We start from the raw sequence: 17,477 nt of genomic DNA on the forward strand, positions 1-17,477 counted from the left end.
CAAATATTTTATCTATCTATCTATCTATCTATCTATCTATCTATCTATCTATCTATCTATCTATCTATCTATCTATCTATCTATCTATCTATCTATCTATCTATCTATCAACAAACATATTGGGATCGAAAATAATACTTTTACCAAGAATTGTATACACCATGTGGTCTTCCATGGAATTGGTTAGATTCACTTCTGTTCTTACAATCGGAAGTTAATAAAAAAAGATCGTGGTCGATACATGGCGGTAGAGGTGTGTGGTAACTTGAAAATAATAATAATAATAACAACAACAACAACAACAACAATAATAATAATAATAATAATAATAATAATAATATATTCTGCACTACATTATCAGCACCATTGTCTTTGTTTGTTATTTATTGCTATTTTTTTTTTGCTCAATTATGGAATGTAGTTTACTGCTAGGGGAAGTGAACAGAATAATAATTTCATTGCATGTTACAATACATATGAAACTCTTGAATCTTGAAAATAGTAGCAGTGCCCTTTACGTGCGTTCTACGGTCTCTTTCAGTCGCAGTTTCCTCGGAAAAGCGCCCACATTGTTAAGTTTCGATTCTCTTAGGTCAATACTTTATTGACACGTTGTTCAACCAATCGAAAGCACTGCTTTTACTGCAAGTCCACCAATCAGCTGTTTGATTTTACTCGGTGACGGAAACCGAACTCTTAAAAGTCCATTGCGGCTCCTTCAAGTGCTTTCGTTTCATATTTTGGAACCCAAATGGCTTCCTATCTCACATGTAGGCGGAAACCATTCAACGAAAACGAGACCTAAGGAAATACTGTCCATAACATTGTCACGCCTGTCTTGTTTTCTCACTCACTCGGATGGAAACCATTTATCATATGCGGACTGTTTGTCACGACGAGAAATCGATATTTAAAGCCGTTGAAATCACATTACAACGCAAGGTATGGACGTGTTTTGTTAAGGTAGTGCTATTCTCCTATTTTATAGATGCGTGAATATTCTGTTAAACTGTTTCCACTGTTTCCACTTTGATAAGAGATTTATTACTAATTCAATCGCCCAGAGTTTGCACTTTAGCCACTTTACTGCCGCCTCTACCTTTCGAGAGTTGTCGAAGAAATACTGTAGTCATTTTGCGGGGTTAAAAAACATGCAGCACTCTTCGATACTCTGATTGGTTGATCAAGAGCTATACGAATCAAATTACAGTTATTGTGTATGCATTTCTAAAAGTTATATGTCTATAATATCGTTTGGTAAATCTCGATCCCTTCAGATTTACGAGGCGTAATTTGTTACTGTTTTTTTGCGATTTGTTTAGTATGAGGCTTTCTATGTGTGTGACCTAACAGTGAAAAAAACACTGGTATTAAGTGAGGTAAATCCCCATTGAAGACCTCGTTACCAAACCCACGATTCACCACTATCATTTATACAATAAGTGTTTTTGAACGATGCGACCCCACCAATTCAGTACCATACATTGAAATTACTACAGAAATTAAGGGGTGCTTCTATCACCCCTTGCATCTTCTCTTTTGCCCTCAGGATGTCTCAGTGGGAGAGGCTGATGGAGCTGCCTGCTGCCTACACTCAACAGTTACATGACTTGTATGACAGAGAGGCTCTCCCCATGGATGTTCGCCATTACCTGTCTAAGTGGATTGAAGCACAGCAGTGGTAAGCTTCCACTACTTCAAACAACACGTGAATGTGTTGTGTTTGTCGGACACTGCAAATTAGATTTGACCAGGAAAGTCAGGCCCACATGGAAAAAATGTGTGTACAGTGCTTTTTAAATCATATCACTCCAATCCCAACATACTGGTTGGTGAAAATGTGGTGTCTATATCCTGTGAGAATGAGAATGTTCCAGTAAGAATCGTTACTTCATCACATTGAGTTACCTGCAGACAAATTGCCAAGTGCAATTCAATGACTTAATGATGAAGCTGCACACGATTTGCTTGGTTTCTTTAGATGCATGCCAGCAATGAATTCCCCCTTCTTGTTGTAATCTGTTTCGTTATCATGTTTGCTTCTGTCTAGGCAGAGAGCAGCGAATGACTACAACTTGGCCATGGCGTTGTTCCAGGTCCTGTTAGAGAATCTAGATAACCAGTACAGTCGTTTTGTGCAAGAGGACTCCTTCTTAATGCAGCACAACATTCGACGCTATAAACAGAATTTTCAGGTCTGCACTTGACAGTGAAGTCATAATTCATTTTGTTATGGAGATACTACTACAGTATACTGACAATGTAAGGAGAGAGAAAAAGATGATTAAGCATGAAAAAGCATGATTAATGACTAGTTGATATGTTACGTTTTTGTCTCTGTGGAAACTGAAAAGGATCATGACATTGTTACTGATCTGTATAATTTCTCAGAGGTACCTGGAGAACCCATGTGCCTTGGCAAACACAGTCTATTGGTTCTTGGATAAAGAAAAGGAGATCTTACAGACTGCGGATCTGGCTGAGCAGGTGTGTGTGTGTGTGTGTGTGTGTGTGTGGGGGGGGGGGGGGGGGGGGGGGGACACCAAGCACTGTCCAGTTACACATTCTGATAAAGGTTTGAACACATTTTGTTTGACTTTTCAAGGCCCATCTCTCTGAACATTTTGGGTTGAAGCCAAGCCACTCATTTTGCTACATTTATTCCAATGTTCACAGTGCACATATAAATTATTTTCTACTGTCTCTTTATAGTTGACCTGGCTGTACATAAACCATCTCCTCCTATTTCTCCTCCTTTGTGTCTTATCAGGTGCGGGCTTTGCAAGTAGAACAAGGAGGCTTTGAGACCAGCACTCAGCGTGACCTTGATCGGAGAATGGCCAGCTTCAGAAATGAAGTGCAGGTGTAGATGTTGTTCATTTAGTGTTTTGACTTTGTTGATGACATACATACGTGACAGGTTTTTCTGTGTTTTGTGTATCTGTCTGTCCGGGTGAATGGGTGGTGTGGCTACAGTGTATGGAACATACAATTATGTGTCTTGAGGAGCAGCAAGATGAGTTTGATTTTAAATACCAGGCATACTTGTTAGAAGGTAAGCAAAAAACTCCTATTATTTCAAGGTTATTTGAGGATGAGTTACAGTTTTTTTTTCTTTCGTGTGTGGAAACAGTGCGGAGCCAATGTCCAAAAGCCACTGCAACAGACAACGCTGCAAACCCACAACTCGCAAAATTTCAGTTACTTATCAATAAACTCAACGAGTGCAGAAAGGTTAGAGACAATTATCTCTTAAATGATACCAGTGTCTCCTAGTCTTATCTTTTTTTTTTTTCATGTTTCATGCCTTTTGGTTCTAGAAAACGCTGTCTGACCTGAATAAGCTCCTGGGCCGAGCGGAAGACCTGATCAATGCTCTGGTGAACAAAGAGATGGTGCAGTGGCAAAGGAGGCAGCAAAAAAGCTGCATCGGAGCTCCAGACAGAGTTTGTCTAGATCAGCTTGAAAAATGGTACACACAAGGGATTCATTTAAAATAAAGTCAATTTAAATCAGAAGATTTCGTTTATTTTAATAATGTGACAAGCTTTACACCGTTGTGTCATAAATGATCCGTCAAAGAAACATGCTGTCAACATAGATGCAAGTTAAATATTCCTGAAAGGTGTTATTCGAAACGAATCATAGACCGCTTCATCGAGAACATTTAGTTGTGATTCATACTAAACAACGAAAATGCAATTCGTCTGGTGTATGAACATATTTTTTTTCTACTGACGCTTGAGTGGATGTTGTGCAGGTTTACCTGTGTTGCGGAAGGTCTCTTTCAAGTGCGTGATTTTCTCAATAAGCTGGAGGAGCTGGCTGGAAAGATCCGCTATGACAATGACCCGGTGAAGGCCCAGAAACCATTTCTGCAAAAGAGGACAGAAAAACTCCTCTCTGATTTGCTCAAGAGGTTTCATTTCTATAAAAAATTTTTTTTACCCTGATTTCCTTTCTCAAATGCGCTTATGAATGTTTTTGTGGTCATTTCTTCAAGTTCCTTTGTGGTTGAGACTCAGCCGTCCATGCCTCAGGGGAAAGGTCCGCTGGTTCTTCGCACAGGTGTGCAGTTCTTTGTTAAAACCAGGTCAGTGCTTCTGATTTTCTACAAAAGTGTACAATTCTGATTTAAAACCATGTATAACTCTTACAGACCAACATAATTTACCATTAAAGACCTTAATGGACTTTAATGGCTAGTTTAGCCAAACCCTTTTGTTTTAAATTAACTGCTTTTTTTATGAGGCATGTTGGTGTTTTTATCCATCACAGCTGGCAGCCATTTTGCCACCTTCCTGTCAACTGAAAACGACATTACAGTTGCTCAGGGCTTAGGTAACGATCGATTACGGCTCACTTTTTTCCGGCGATTAAGTCTTGTGTCATTAACAATATGAGCATTGATTGGTTGTTACCTAAGCTCTGAGCAACTGTGACGTCATTCTCAGTTGAAAGCAAGTGGCAAAATGGCCGCCCCCTGAGATAAATAAAAATTCTTGCTGAATAATTCACATTCTACAAACACAGTATTGATCACAATGTCAAAAATTTTTGGAAGACTACCGCATTTAACTAGATTCTTTGTATAATCTAAAATCTTCCAGACTTCTCGTCAAATTCCCTGATCTGAATAATTCCATGAAAGTCAACATATCAATGGACCGGTAAAATATTTACCTGTTTCTCAGCGCACATTGGTGGTGTTATGTAGCTCATGTGTTTTAAATACCTTTTTTCCTCTCTCTTTTTCAATCAGGGAGCCCACTCAGATTAAAGGGTAAACTTTTTTTTTTTTTTTTCAATCTTTGTCTAGAGGTAATACCACTGTGAAGTGTGTGCCACATGTTAATCTGATCAAGCCTGTTACGCTTGCAGATATCGTCATTTTAATCTCCTAGGTACCACAAGCAAAGCCTTGTCAGAGAATCAGAGTGGCGGCATGGTGGCAGACTTCAGGCATCTAGTGAGTGACCTTGATTCAATATGGTATCCTAATGCCCCCAAATCAAGGATAGGCATTTGATTACATTTTCTTGATCGACTATGGGGAAAATCTTCACATATTAACTTCAAATAAATCAAAATGTTCAAATTTTAGTCTCTGAACTGTACTTATTCTGAAATCTGTTTTCTTTCATGAAGTTATGTTTTTATCTGTTGTGTTTAATGAAAGAGAGACATTTGATTTGATTTTGGCAAAACAATGACTGAACCAGTGAGTGAATCGCTTTCAAACATTGAACTGAGTACATCAATCCTTTTTGATTAATATTGTTTAATATTTGTTTTTTTTTAATCAAACAATACAAAATAAACTACAGTAATTTGTAAATACATTGGAAATTTTACTTAGCATTTAAGTATATTACAAAACTATTCAAATTTAGTCTGAATATTCGCTTAATCAATGCAATAACCAATAGAATAATCAATTCTAAAATATTCAATAGTGACGGCACTAATGTTTAGTCTCTATGGATTTTTTAGTATTATTGGATAAAAAGTGAGTTTAAATGTCAATTGTCCAACTAGTGCATATTTGCTTCTTTGTAGAATTTGAAGGAGCAGAAGTCAGGCGGTGGTGGTAAAGGAGCCAATGATGTGAGTTGACTTTCTTAACATGGAAAGCACACCTCCTACTGTATGTATCGTGAGAGCCTTTCTAACTGCGTGGAATGCTGTCGAAAGATTTCCCTGAGCGTGACAGAGGAGCTGCACATCATCTACTTCAACACATTATTTGAGCAAAAAGGACTGTCTGTTGAGTTGCAGGTAAAGTATCTTCAGTCCATATAACAAAAAGTATTCACCTACAAGGATGTATTTAGGGAAGGGGTGCAGCATGCTGAAGTTGTAAATACAAAGTAAATGTCTTGCACGCTAGGCTACTTCGCTACCAGTGGTTATCATCTCCAACTCCAGTCAGCAACAGAGCGCCTGGGCCTCCATTCTCTGGTTCAACATGCTCAGCTATGACACTAAAGTGAGACATGCCAAACAATTCTATTGGAAGTTGATCCAAGACACCAGAAAAAAACCCAACCTTATTTTTATTTTATTTTTTTTTTCCCCACAGGATGTAATGTTCTTTGCTAAAGCTCCAGCAGCCACTTGGCCACAGTTTGGAGAGATGCTTAGTTGGCAGTTTCTGTCTGCCGCCAAACGTGGTCTGAATGAGACTCAGCTGGAAATGATCGCGCACAGACTTTTTGGTACGTTGATGTTCACGGCAAAAACGTGACTTATTTTGTATATTTCACGGCATCGTTTGTCGTTTTAACATGAGTAGGGCCCAACCGATATGGATTTTCTTTTTTAGCCCAATGCCAATTTTTGGTATATAAAACTGCAGATCTATCAGTCAATTAAATACAAATGTATAAAGCATAAAATAAAATTTTGCTGCACTATATGTGTATTCTAAAACAAACTGACTTAAGGTTGTGTGGGACATATTACTGTTAAATTATTTAATTTCTGGAACCCTCCCCCTTTAATTTGCAAAATCCAATTTTTATTGGATTGGTATTTGGTCACACTAGTGTTACTTGTATACAACAGCTCTAAATGGATAATACATAAAGATAAAACATTTGTATATCGTTAGGGAACATAAAGCTATAATAATCAGCAAATATTTGCTTTATAGTACAGTATTAGCAATATTTTTTCTGTTTGTTGTTTTATCGCTATTAATTGCTATTTCTTTATTTGCTCGATTATGGAATGTAGTCAGCTGCTCGGGGAAGTGAAAAGAATAAGAATTTCATTGTGTAGTATAAAAATACTATTCATATGACAATAAAACTTTTGAATCTCGAATCTTGAAGATTTTCTTGCCCTTGATTTTTTTTTTTTTGTTTTTTTTGCCCATCCAGGAAAGCAAGAGAGCTATGACATCTTTAGAGTAACTTGGTCAAAATTTTCAAAGGTAAGAATTTTAACTCCACATTTGTTGGTGTCATTATGTTTGATTTACCTGCTGATCACCTTCTACGAGAGCTGAGCAATAAATCAAATTAAATTGGTTAATTCGTCATTTGAAAAATCAAAGATGTGACAAGTAGCTAAATCGTGAAATTGAGATTTTCTAAAAGTGGCAGAATTCTGCACGGGTGGTTCACAGGACATGTTTACAATGGCCACTAACAACTTAATTGTAGTATTCAAATGAGTATTCCACTTATTTAGCCATTTTAAGAAGCAAAAAAAAAATATTATTTTGTCTATAAATAACTGCTTTAGTACATTTAGACACTTTTGGAAATTTAAAATTCTGTCTTCAGGGTTGAATGAGTTAATTTGATAACCACATTACTTTTCATGTAGAATTAATATTTCTACCACATTTTTTCCCAGTTGCTCTCACTGAAAATGACACAACATGTGCTGCATCACAAGACTAACTGGTCAGCCTTGATTGGTTGTTCCCTGAGTCTTTAGCACAGATTGTCATTTTCATTGTTGACAGCAAGTAGATTTTTTTTTTAATAAAGTCATTATTTACAATATATTATTATAATAATTCAGTTAAGGTAATAATTTAACAATCAAATTAATTATAGACAAAAGATGAACTTTTCAATGCTAAAATGTCAAGATAAATGGACTACATATTTATACAATAAATGAAACCTTTAAATAAATGTTTGTTGGGTGTATCTCTTCCATTAAAATGGATTAAAATCATATTTGTCCGAAACAATTTAAGGAAATCTAGACTTAAAATTTCCTCCATATTGCCCAGCCTTACCTTCTACGAAGTTGAACACAAATAAGACTCTTAAGTGAATAGGGAGCAAATAGCAATAACTGGTAACCATTCCCTTATTTATGTGCCTGCGGTCTGTCCTTGTATAGGAAAACAGCCCTGACACATTCTGGGTTTGGTTCGACAGCATTGTGGTGATGGTGAAGACTTATCTTGAAAATCTGTGGAAAGATGGGTTTGTATAAGACCCGAACACACACACTATCGATTCAAATTGGAGCCCTTCATTTTTTTCAATGACTTTCTCCTCCACCTGTCACAGCCTCATCATGGGTTTTGTGACCAAATGCAAAGAGAAGAGCCTTCTGAAGAAAAAACAGAAGGGCACCTTCTTGATACGTTTCAGTGAAAGTGTCATCGGAGGGATCACCTTCTCCTGGGTGGAAAACAACGTAACTGGTGAGCATGTTTCATTTGCAGACCATCATTTACATTGCTTTGACATACTCACTTTTGCCTATCTGTAGGAGCTCCAGAAGTCAAGACAATCCAGCCATTCACCAAAACGGACCTGGCCCAGATTCCCTTCCATGAAATCATCCGGCATTTTCTCATCTTAAAAGAGGTCCCGCAAAGTCCCTTAATTTATTTGTATCCCGACACTCCCAAAGATGAGGCTTTTGGAAAGTACTACGCTGACAAGAGTGGAAGTAAGTTCCTTTTTTTGTATGTATTTGTAGGCAGACTTTCTATTCATCCCTGAAATTTTGATTTTTTTTTTTCTTTTTTTTTTAAATATAGTTGAATCTCCTTACATCAAGTACATCAAAACCAGGCTAGTGTTTGTTTTGAAAGGGTAAGTTTTTACAGGCCATAGCCTGAATTAACTTTTATCTGTCGAGCATCAGGGGGCAGCACTGCACCAACCAGCCTACAAGCTGATAAAAAGGCGTAGGATGAAACTAAAGTGTATCAAGCCCATATGCCCTTTTTACATAACTAAACATATTTCAGCAAAGAAAAAAATGACCACACACCCCTATGCAAATTGATAACCTGCAAAAGTAAATAAATGAAAAATAATAACTTTGTCAATTTCTATAGAGTGTCTTTTACATTTTCATTTGTATATTTGGTGAGTAGTTTGAGTTGAAATATTCTTATAAACGTATAGATAGAACCACATATTTTCACAAATGTACACCTTTTGCACAGACACATCTTTGCTTTTTGAGGACAGCTGCCCCCCTCAAGTCATATCAAGTATTTCTGTTTTCATACAGCTTCACCTTCTGGATAGTCTTGAAAGTCATTCCACAAAATTCCACAAAAACTGTTATTATATAGTCTTTTTTATTTTAGTACAACATAGAGTGATATGAATTTTTGTTATTTTCGACAATATTCTTGTTTTTCTTTGCAAATGTAATGATAATTTATGGAGGTCAAACCAGTTTTTCGATATATTCAGTTCAGTTTTAACAACATTCGATAAGAGAAGGCACGCTCCTCTAGTGACTGCATGTTACATGCCGTGGCATGCAGACTGAATTTTTCCCCACTATTTAAAAAGACTTGTAAAATCACTAGATAAAGATTACTGTCTTGAGAACACGAATGCCCAAAGAATTAAGGATAACATTTTTCACTAATTCTTGTCTCTGAAATTTTAAGGGCCGAAAAGCACCCATAATGATATAAAAAGTGTTTTCACTCAATATGGGAGCACTTCATTATGATAATTCACCATTATGTACTGATACTTTGTCAATGGTCGTGTAGGGACACATTGGAGGCTGTGCAACCCATGCTCACGGACGAAATGACAGAAAGTGAAGTCCCACAAGTGATGAATGCCCTATGTGGAGAGGCTGCTGGTGAGTCTTTTTTTATTTTTTTTTAATTAAAATTGGCCCTAAATTATTTCGGGAAAAAAAGATGATTCGAAGATTATTAGGGCTAGGCGTTACTGGCAAAAAATAAAATCTCAGTTTTCATCAGTCATTCTGGGTAATCTCAATTGTCATCTTTTTTAACTTATTCAGTGCCATGGATGAGAATTCTCATCTTTTAAAATATTAATAACATTTTTTATGGAGAAGAGCTGACACTTGACTAAAGCTTACCTATTATAAGCCAATTGAGCACTGTAGTGATAACTGTGACCATTGGATGGCAGTGTTTCCACACTTACAACACAGCTGTTTTCTACATGCGAGTGTAACTGAAGAATGGAAGTCAATCTTTCAATGGCAGCACCCGTATTTACATATAGCACAAAATATCCTATTGAAAATACTGAATATATGGGCTCTCTAGAGGTTTCCTTTTCCAATAAAACTTGGCACTGAAAGAGTTAATTGTATGTGTGAGTTAATTGTAATTGTAAAAGTAATTAATCTGACAAATGTTCATTTAAAGGTTTCAATAAACCTAACAATAAATCCTGTGGAAAATACTGTATTTAACGTCTGTTGATTTTAAATAAGATTTAACATAAACTTAAAATTTCATAGCTTGTGCTTAACTTGCTCAAATGTCACAATTCAGTAATTAGTGACCAATCTACATGTAAATTTTGCAAAACATTGATTTCATGCTTTAGCTAATTTTTCAAAATAATTCGATTATTTCCCAGCCCCACGCTATAACCTAAAAATAGGCCCAGAGGCACACTTCTCCGTCGAATATACTGCATGAGTACAACAATCTTCATCTTACCATATATTCAAGTACATTCTCAGACTACATTTGAAACAACTTTTGGTCATGTGTCAAACATTAGCAGGATGAATAATGTGATATGTATTCACTAGTTATTTTTTTTTTTTTACATATAACACTGTTCAGTTATTTCTCTTCATTTCTCACATTCAGGGCAAAACGGGGATTCTCTGGAGCCTCATCTGGTTAATTATCGACTCGACCCCATGCTGTGTGACTCTATTGGAATCTCAGGAGATGAGCTCATGTATCCCAGCAACGTTAATCACTTTTTTGACCCTGAACTCTTCATAGAGGAACGCTTGCTGCCTACCCCTATATAAAAAATTCAGTCATCTTGCCAAGGTGTTCAAACATTACTTGATTGTTTTTTTTTTCTTCTGTTCCTCTACAACTCATCTGTCACTGTCAGACATTGAAGAAATAAATTGGACATTTTGAAAGGGTGTTTCTTTTGAGGAAGTACATTTTCCAACATTTGTTAATGTTTACAAATGTAGGTTAAGATAAGGAAATAAATTGTGTTTAAGGAACCAAATACAGTGCAAAAAATACAACTTTATGAAAAGCATGTATGGAACATACAAAATTTGATTTGATGTACAAGTACAATGTGTCAGCAACAACAATTACACAGCGAAGTTGTAAATGACAAAAATGGAGGCTTGCACCACATCTCAAATTTCATTGCCGTTATGTTTAAAATTACACTGGTTCATAATTGTCACCGCTGATAGGGAACTATGGTAATCCTAATAGTTTCAAAGTGAATCACAAGTTCCTCAATATGTTGCACAGTACAACATGTATCATCTTGCACCAAACAGGAAATTCCTGCTGATTCTGCAACACGGTGAGATTTCATTCATAACGTGACTCATGGTGTAACAATGGAACATGAATTTCAAAGTTAAATGTTTTAGCAAACAACTACAATGTGCACAAATCAACAAGATTCTGGATTGGCCAATAAATAAATGGACATGAAAGGAACTATGCAAGTGCTGACCTGAGTATCTTTAACTTGTTTGTTCCGTTTCTCACCATACAGAATGTTTGCTGCTCACATTTCTATGTTGAATTTCTAAATGCTTCTTCGGTAGTGATTATTGAGAAGTCAATAGTTGATACACACTTCTCTAATCTTCTTATATAAGGCGTAACTTGAAAAAAAAAAAATATATATATATATATAATTTTTTATTTTATTTATTTTTTTTTCAAGTGACGACCAATCACTCACCCTTTTTTTCTGGGTTAGGTCATGTGATGTAATCAAGCTGAGGCGTGATTGATCGTTACTTGCGCTCTGCACACCTGTAATGTCATTTTCAATCGACAGGAAAATCCTCAGGGGCCGATCTCTAATGGAGAAATAGGTAGGATTTTTCTGACTATTTCATATTCTACAAACACAACATTAATCAGAATGTTAAAACTAGTTAGGGTGACTATAACGGAGTAAATTTAGATTCTTCTTGACTTCCCGTACAAACAGTAGCTTGTACAAATGCGACCAGATGACAATAATAAGATACCAGGACGGTACGCAATCTTTTATTTACTTACTTCTTGATTGTGCGGTATACAGTCTTTACTGCAGTCAAATTTTCTATAAGTGTTTCGCAATTATTTTTTTGCAAAGCCCTGTAAAAATTGTACCGTATACCAAAAAAAAAAGCAATATAAATTTCCAACAAATTTAAGTTTTTTTTACAGGTTTCACAATCAGAAACCGAAAAAAAAGTGCATCAAACTGCCTGAAATGGAAAACCCCCCCCAAAAAAAACCCCAAATGTAAATCCTTATTTAAACTAGAAACGTTTTTGACCAACTGTACTGCATGATGCTGAAAAAAATATTAAATAAATAAATAATAATACACATAAATTGATATGGCTATGCAATTACACTTCATATGGCAAAAGCAAAGCCTGTTGTCCTGTTTTACATTGAGGGAATTGAAGCAGACTTCTTCCATAGACATGTAAAGGGTGTCAATACTTTTGTGATCAGCAGTTTGTAGGCTTTTCGGAATTGTCTGTTCATGACAACGTAGAGCACTGGGTTGATGCAACTGTTGAGCCAGGTGAGGTTAGCGCAGAACATGTGCAGCACCTGCGGGGCGCTTCCTCGCTTATCAACGATATTGAGAATCAGGAAGGGGACAAAGCAAAACACAAAACACAAGAAAACTGCAAAACACATGCGTGTTACACGCTTAAATTCCGTGTCCTCTCCTGAAGATGCTGTTTGGGGTGCTGCAGGTGGGCTTGAATGTGGCTGACTGGCACCATCGGTTTTTGGCTCGGTTTCTCCTAAATGATTTGCTGGCACGTCCGGTGTTTTGGGGGGTCTACCGTTAGTGTTGACATCCTCGCTCTGCACGGATTTGCCCTGGTGGCTCAGCTCGCTGCTCCCAGTGGTGGTCCCACTCTCCCCACTACTGTCAGCCGCTGAATGGGCCGGCTTCTTCTTGGAAGACCGCCGGCTGAGCCTGTAGCGCAGCAGGGCCTTTGACGCAACCCGGACTCGGCGGTAAATGAGGAGGTAGAACGTGCCGACGCAGCCCAGTCCCACAAAGAAGTAGAAAAAGAGCAGGATGGTGGTATAGGGGCGTCCCTTGGTTCGATGGAAGCTGCACGTGCACACTTGAGGCACAAACACAAATACGGACCAGAGCGGGCCGAAGCTGGCCAGGCCGAGCGCCCACGACGACAGCACGAGTAAAATGAGCCCCCAGTTTGAAAAAACGCGCTCAAACAAGGCCCTTTTCGCAACCAGGAGGTATCGACTGATTGCCACCAGGCAGAGCGTGATTATGGAGACCGAGTTGGACAGAAAGAGAAGCAGGCCGAAAGTCCTGCACCAGAGCTCGCCGCTGCGCCATCTCAGGTGCAGATAGGAGTCGACGGAGATGGGCTGCAGTACGGTGCAGTAGAGGAGATCGGCCAGAGCCAGGTTTACGATGAGCACGTTGAAGCGAGTCCTCACTTGCGAGTCCAAGGCGAAAGCTAAAATGGTCATCAGGTTCCCGACCGTGCCGGTAACGGTGACGGTGCAGCCCCACAGCACGGCAAAGTAGCGGTAGCCTTCCACTGAAGGGCTGTGGCAGGAGAGGTCGTCCTCCGTGATGTTGGTGATGTTCAGCGACATCCTGTTGAATGATCATACGTCAGCTTTTGTCATGTGATCGTTCTCATCAATTTCCTCAGGAGAGAAAAGGGCAGTTTCTGAAATACTGTCCTGGCACAATACACCAAACTCCCATCCATCCATCCATCCATCCATCCATCCATCCATCCATCCATCCATCCATCCATCCACCCATCCACCCATCCATCCAGTGAGCTGGTATTGAACTTAGAACTCTGAAGTGTGAGACGAACATGCTAACCACTTTTCCACAGCGCTTGTAACTTAACATTTGAAAATGGATTATTCTGTCTATTCTGTTCTCGATTTTAATCAATGAATCACTTTTAGATTTTTTTTTTTTAATATCCTTGGCTTTAATACAAAATGTCATATTTTGACATGAACTAATTATGATTTGGGAAGTGGTATGAACTGTCACAGGTTGAAAATGTTGACCATTGTTTTCCCAAATTAAAGCAAGTGTTTGATTTTGATTCAAGCCTAAAGATTATCAGTCTGTTTTTATTCAATTTGACGTAAAAAAGATTCCTCAATTATCAAAATTGATTGATTGGCTGAAATCTACATGGAGTACAATTTTATGCATTTTGTTTTACATATTGTGTTTTTAAATGTTTTTATTGATATTCATTATGACTTGCACTTGGATTGTATGCATTTTTGTGACATGAGATCTAGCTTGTTTTATAGATGGAATCAATACTAGATTAATCGACAGCTGAGTTTTTTCAAATTAATCGATTACCATTTTGATAATCAATTAATTATTGATGTTTCATTTAAAATTGTTTAAAGTTGGAATTTCAGCTTTCATCAGTAAATATTGTCTAATTTCTATATGCTTAAAAAAAATGGACGGATTATTTTTGTGTTGAAAAATAATGAAACACTTGCTTTTAATTTCAAAAACAAGATTCAGATTTCTGAAAACATTTTAAATTCATATTTCATTTTTGTTGATGCATTTTCTGCATTGTCAATTTGAAATAATATCCAGTTTTTGAATGAAGGGATAAAAATTAAAAATCAGATTGCACAATTAATCAACAAAAAACAGCTTAATCAATTCATAAAATAAACATTAGTTGCAGCCCTATAGTAGTTTTTAGGCAAGATTTTAATCTCATGTGCATTCTTTAGTGACAGTCTTAAATTTGACATGTTCTTAATTTTTATTGAGTTAAAGAATATATTTTTCCTCTTCCAAAGGAGGAACACATATGCGGGACAACATGACCTAAAAATAGCAGTTATTGTGACAAATTACTCTCACTTGTGTGGGATTTCACCAAGATTTTTTGTAATTGGTTTGTGTGTTAGTTGTTGTATAATCAACATAAACATTGCTTCAGTTGTGTTGCTTCACTATGTGACTCTTGAAAAGCTGTGAAGTTACTTTCCATCTGACAATCACACAATCTGACTTTTTCTATTTATTTGTCTGTGTGTGTGTAATAGGTAATTTGTCATTTCAACCATTTTTATAAATATCTGATGACTATAGGTTATTAATCAAGGTAGCAACACATTACGCAGGCTGTGTTAAAATACTACAATTAGAGCAGAAGACGATTGTCAAACATTTTCTTACCTCAAAGTGTAATATTTCTGTCAGCCGTCTGAAAAGTTGACACAGAGCTCTTTGCGTGCACTGACCCGCTCGCTCGCTCCTCCGTTTGGCTTCTTGTCACCATTTCAATTTCTGCGTGTTTTTTATGTTGCTCAAGTGCACGTGACATGCTGTAATTGAGGTAGGGTTTTTCCGCCTACTGTCATGTCAAATTTCAGGAAGAGAGTGTTGTTGCATAAGCCCTCTTAGCTTAAAAATAGGTAACGGATGTAGAGTCTTATTAGCTCATATTGTCCCTTTCAGATCCAGGTGTGTTTTTTCCAGAGTTACATGGCTACTCGGAACAAAGAGCTGTTCAGTGACATCAGCCCTTTCCATACATGTATACATTTTTGTATTTTGTATTATATACAAAAATTGTAAAACTGTGTTAATAGCAAAAGTGACTATGCTGCATATTTATATATTTATCAAATTGAAATAGGAATATGTTATGTCATAATTAGAGTATTATGACTTTTGAAGGCTTTTGCATAAGGGTAGTCCAGGCTAAGACAATCATTTAAGTCATTGAAAGGCTTGCAAATTGGCTACTAGCGCCAGCCGGTGAATTTGGGGTGTCAAAACAAAAAAAAATATATCGCCCCCCGTTCGCGAGTTGCCGTTGAAAGGATAAATGCAAAATTTTTTGTTCACAATTGACAAAATATTTCCAATTTTGAATGGCAGCAATGAGCCCGACATGGGCTAGATTTGACACCTATAGGGTATAACTTTCAACCTCCTGTTTGCAATCATTTAGAAGGGCCGACAGCGTGGCATATTAAAAGTCGTTATGTTTTGACAACCTATGCAATATTTTAGCCTCCAAGTGTTTTTTTGAATGTTTTTCCTTTGATATCACACATCAAAAACATCAAAAAGCCCAAGTTGGGACAGAATTCACCCTAGGGGTCAATGTAGTGCAAAATTAAGACATTTTAATGCTGCATTAAAAGGAAAAGCACAGACAATAATAACAAGGAAATGCCTTATATGAGTCCAATGCCAATTTATGGCAGGAAAAAAAAAACGGACTTTCAATTAATTGGCTGATTAATTTGAAAATTTAGAATGAATAACGGATGTTTGTGTTACTAGTAGTTGAATGGATGTCAATTAACACAAGTATAGTGAACTACATCTTTTATAATTTGTTTTAAAAGTATGACTAGGTTGTGTGTACGTCCACTTCAATTCCTCGCACAACATCCTTGCATTGCTCATCTTGCATTGCTTGTAGAAACTGAAATTTGCTTTATTTTGAATGATAGGTACGTAGGATGACCTCATCAACAAATTTGATCAAATACTTTATATTTAAGAATACAAACTTATGGTTTGGATTTTTGTGTGGTAAATAATGACATCAGTGTTTTATACGGGATACACAACTCTTCTAAATGGTTAGAGTACGTGAAGGTAAAAGAATAAGATAATTGGCAAATATCAGCTAATTATTTCGCTAATTATTTTTCAAGTTTTGAAGGGCCGTAATTGTAATCAGGCCTTAATAATAACAATGGTTATTATTATAATTGTCAAAACCACAGCAAATGATAGCAATCATACTTTTACACATACAGTATTCCATGGAAAAATGCCCCCTATGATTGTGAGCAGTTCATTTGTGACTTTGAATATCAAAACAATAGTATTAATTGGATGTGAAAAAAAAATCAATCAATTTAATTATTAACTTCTTACTTCTGAAAATTGCTCAATAAGTATACCTTTTGCAGCTTTGTCTTACCTTTTAATCGTAGACACTCTCCCAAGAATAAAAATCTCTTTACTTTCCTGTAAAAATGACTTTTACTGGAAAGGTTACCAGAAAAGAAATATAACGCTATTGTACGGAGTTAAATATGTTGCTGAGGCTCTCACATCCAGTCAGTTGGCACACTTTCACGTGGTTATCACTTGAACCAATAATCAAGCTTGAACCGTATGTCCATCAAGTCTTTTTTATGATCAAAAAGACATCAGAGAGATCAAAGACTGCAAAGCTGTTTGGCAGTTTAGTCTTTGATTTTGCTCAATTATATGCATACTAATATTCCAGTCTCCTAAGATTAACCCATTACTGGGCACAACGGCTGCTTTCGGCCGATAGTCTAAACAGGCAAAACGTCTGAAAGCGTCCGTAAGAGCCATTGCTTAAATCCTAACGTTCCCCTAGGTTTCACTAAAATCCCGGAAAATCTTGCCTGTTAAGGACTTCGAAAGAGAAAAATGTGTGCCTAATAAAGAACATTTTTACCTGAT

General features: G+C 36.9%; 2 protein-coding genes across 4 annotated transcripts; one reads left to right on the plus strand and one right to left on the minus strand.

Moving 5' to 3' along the window:
• Nucleotides 1-728: 728 nt before the first annotated feature.
• On the plus strand, nucleotides 729-10,884 carry stat2 (signal transducer and activator of transcription 2). Of its 2 annotated transcripts, none has more exons than XM_088422998.1 (24): nucleotides 729-963; nucleotides 1,550-1,681; nucleotides 2,051-2,195; nucleotides 2,392-2,487; nucleotides 2,771-2,863; nucleotides 2,977-3,055; nucleotides 3,134-3,234; nucleotides 3,321-3,472; nucleotides 3,761-3,919; nucleotides 4,004-4,093; nucleotides 4,611-4,670; nucleotides 4,763-4,783; nucleotides 4,882-4,969; nucleotides 5,560-5,607; nucleotides 5,695-5,778; nucleotides 5,891-5,989; nucleotides 6,083-6,218; nucleotides 6,885-6,937; nucleotides 7,867-7,952; nucleotides 8,040-8,176; nucleotides 8,245-8,427; nucleotides 8,519-8,573; nucleotides 9,500-9,594; nucleotides 10,595-10,884. In XM_088422998.1, exons 2-24 carry the CDS (start codon nucleotides 1,551-1,553, stop codon nucleotides 10,762-10,764), a joined length of 2,361 nt encoding a protein of 786 aa, XP_088279124.1. In that variant the 5' UTR covers nucleotides 729-963; nucleotide 1,550; the 3' UTR covers nucleotides 10,765-10,884. The 2 variants fall into 2 exon arrangements, with proteins under 2 accessions (XP_088279124.1, XP_088279123.1); XM_088422997.1 differs by having other exon boundaries at nucleotides 730-942.
• Nucleotides 10,885-10,979: 95 nt separating this feature from the next.
• Nucleotides 10,980-17,124, minus strand: gpr84 (G protein-coupled receptor 84). Of its 2 annotated transcripts, none has more exons than XM_088423000.1 (2): nucleotides 16,963-17,124; nucleotides 10,980-13,598 (listed from the first exon to the last, which is right to left on the minus strand). In XM_088423000.1, exon 2 carries the CDS (start codon nucleotides 13,595-13,597, stop codon nucleotides 12,389-12,391), a length of 1,209 nt encoding a protein of 402 aa, XP_088279126.1. In that variant the 5' UTR covers nucleotide 13,598; nucleotides 16,963-17,124; the 3' UTR covers nucleotides 10,980-12,388. The 2 variants fall into 2 exon arrangements, with proteins under 2 accessions (XP_088279126.1, XP_088279127.1); XM_088423001.1 differs by lacking the exon at nucleotides 16,963-17,124 and adding an exon at nucleotides 15,192-15,799.
• Nucleotides 17,125-17,477: the final 353 nt, after the last annotated feature.

Source organism: Hippichthys cyanospilos, chromosome 9 (assembly GCF_059441005.1).
Source record: "Hippichthys cyanospilos isolate Australia breed blue-spotted pipefish chromosome 9, RoL_Hcya_1.0, whole genome shotgun sequence".
Classification (NCBI taxonomy): Eukaryota; Metazoa; Chordata; class Actinopteri; order Syngnathiformes; family Syngnathidae; genus Hippichthys; species Hippichthys cyanospilos.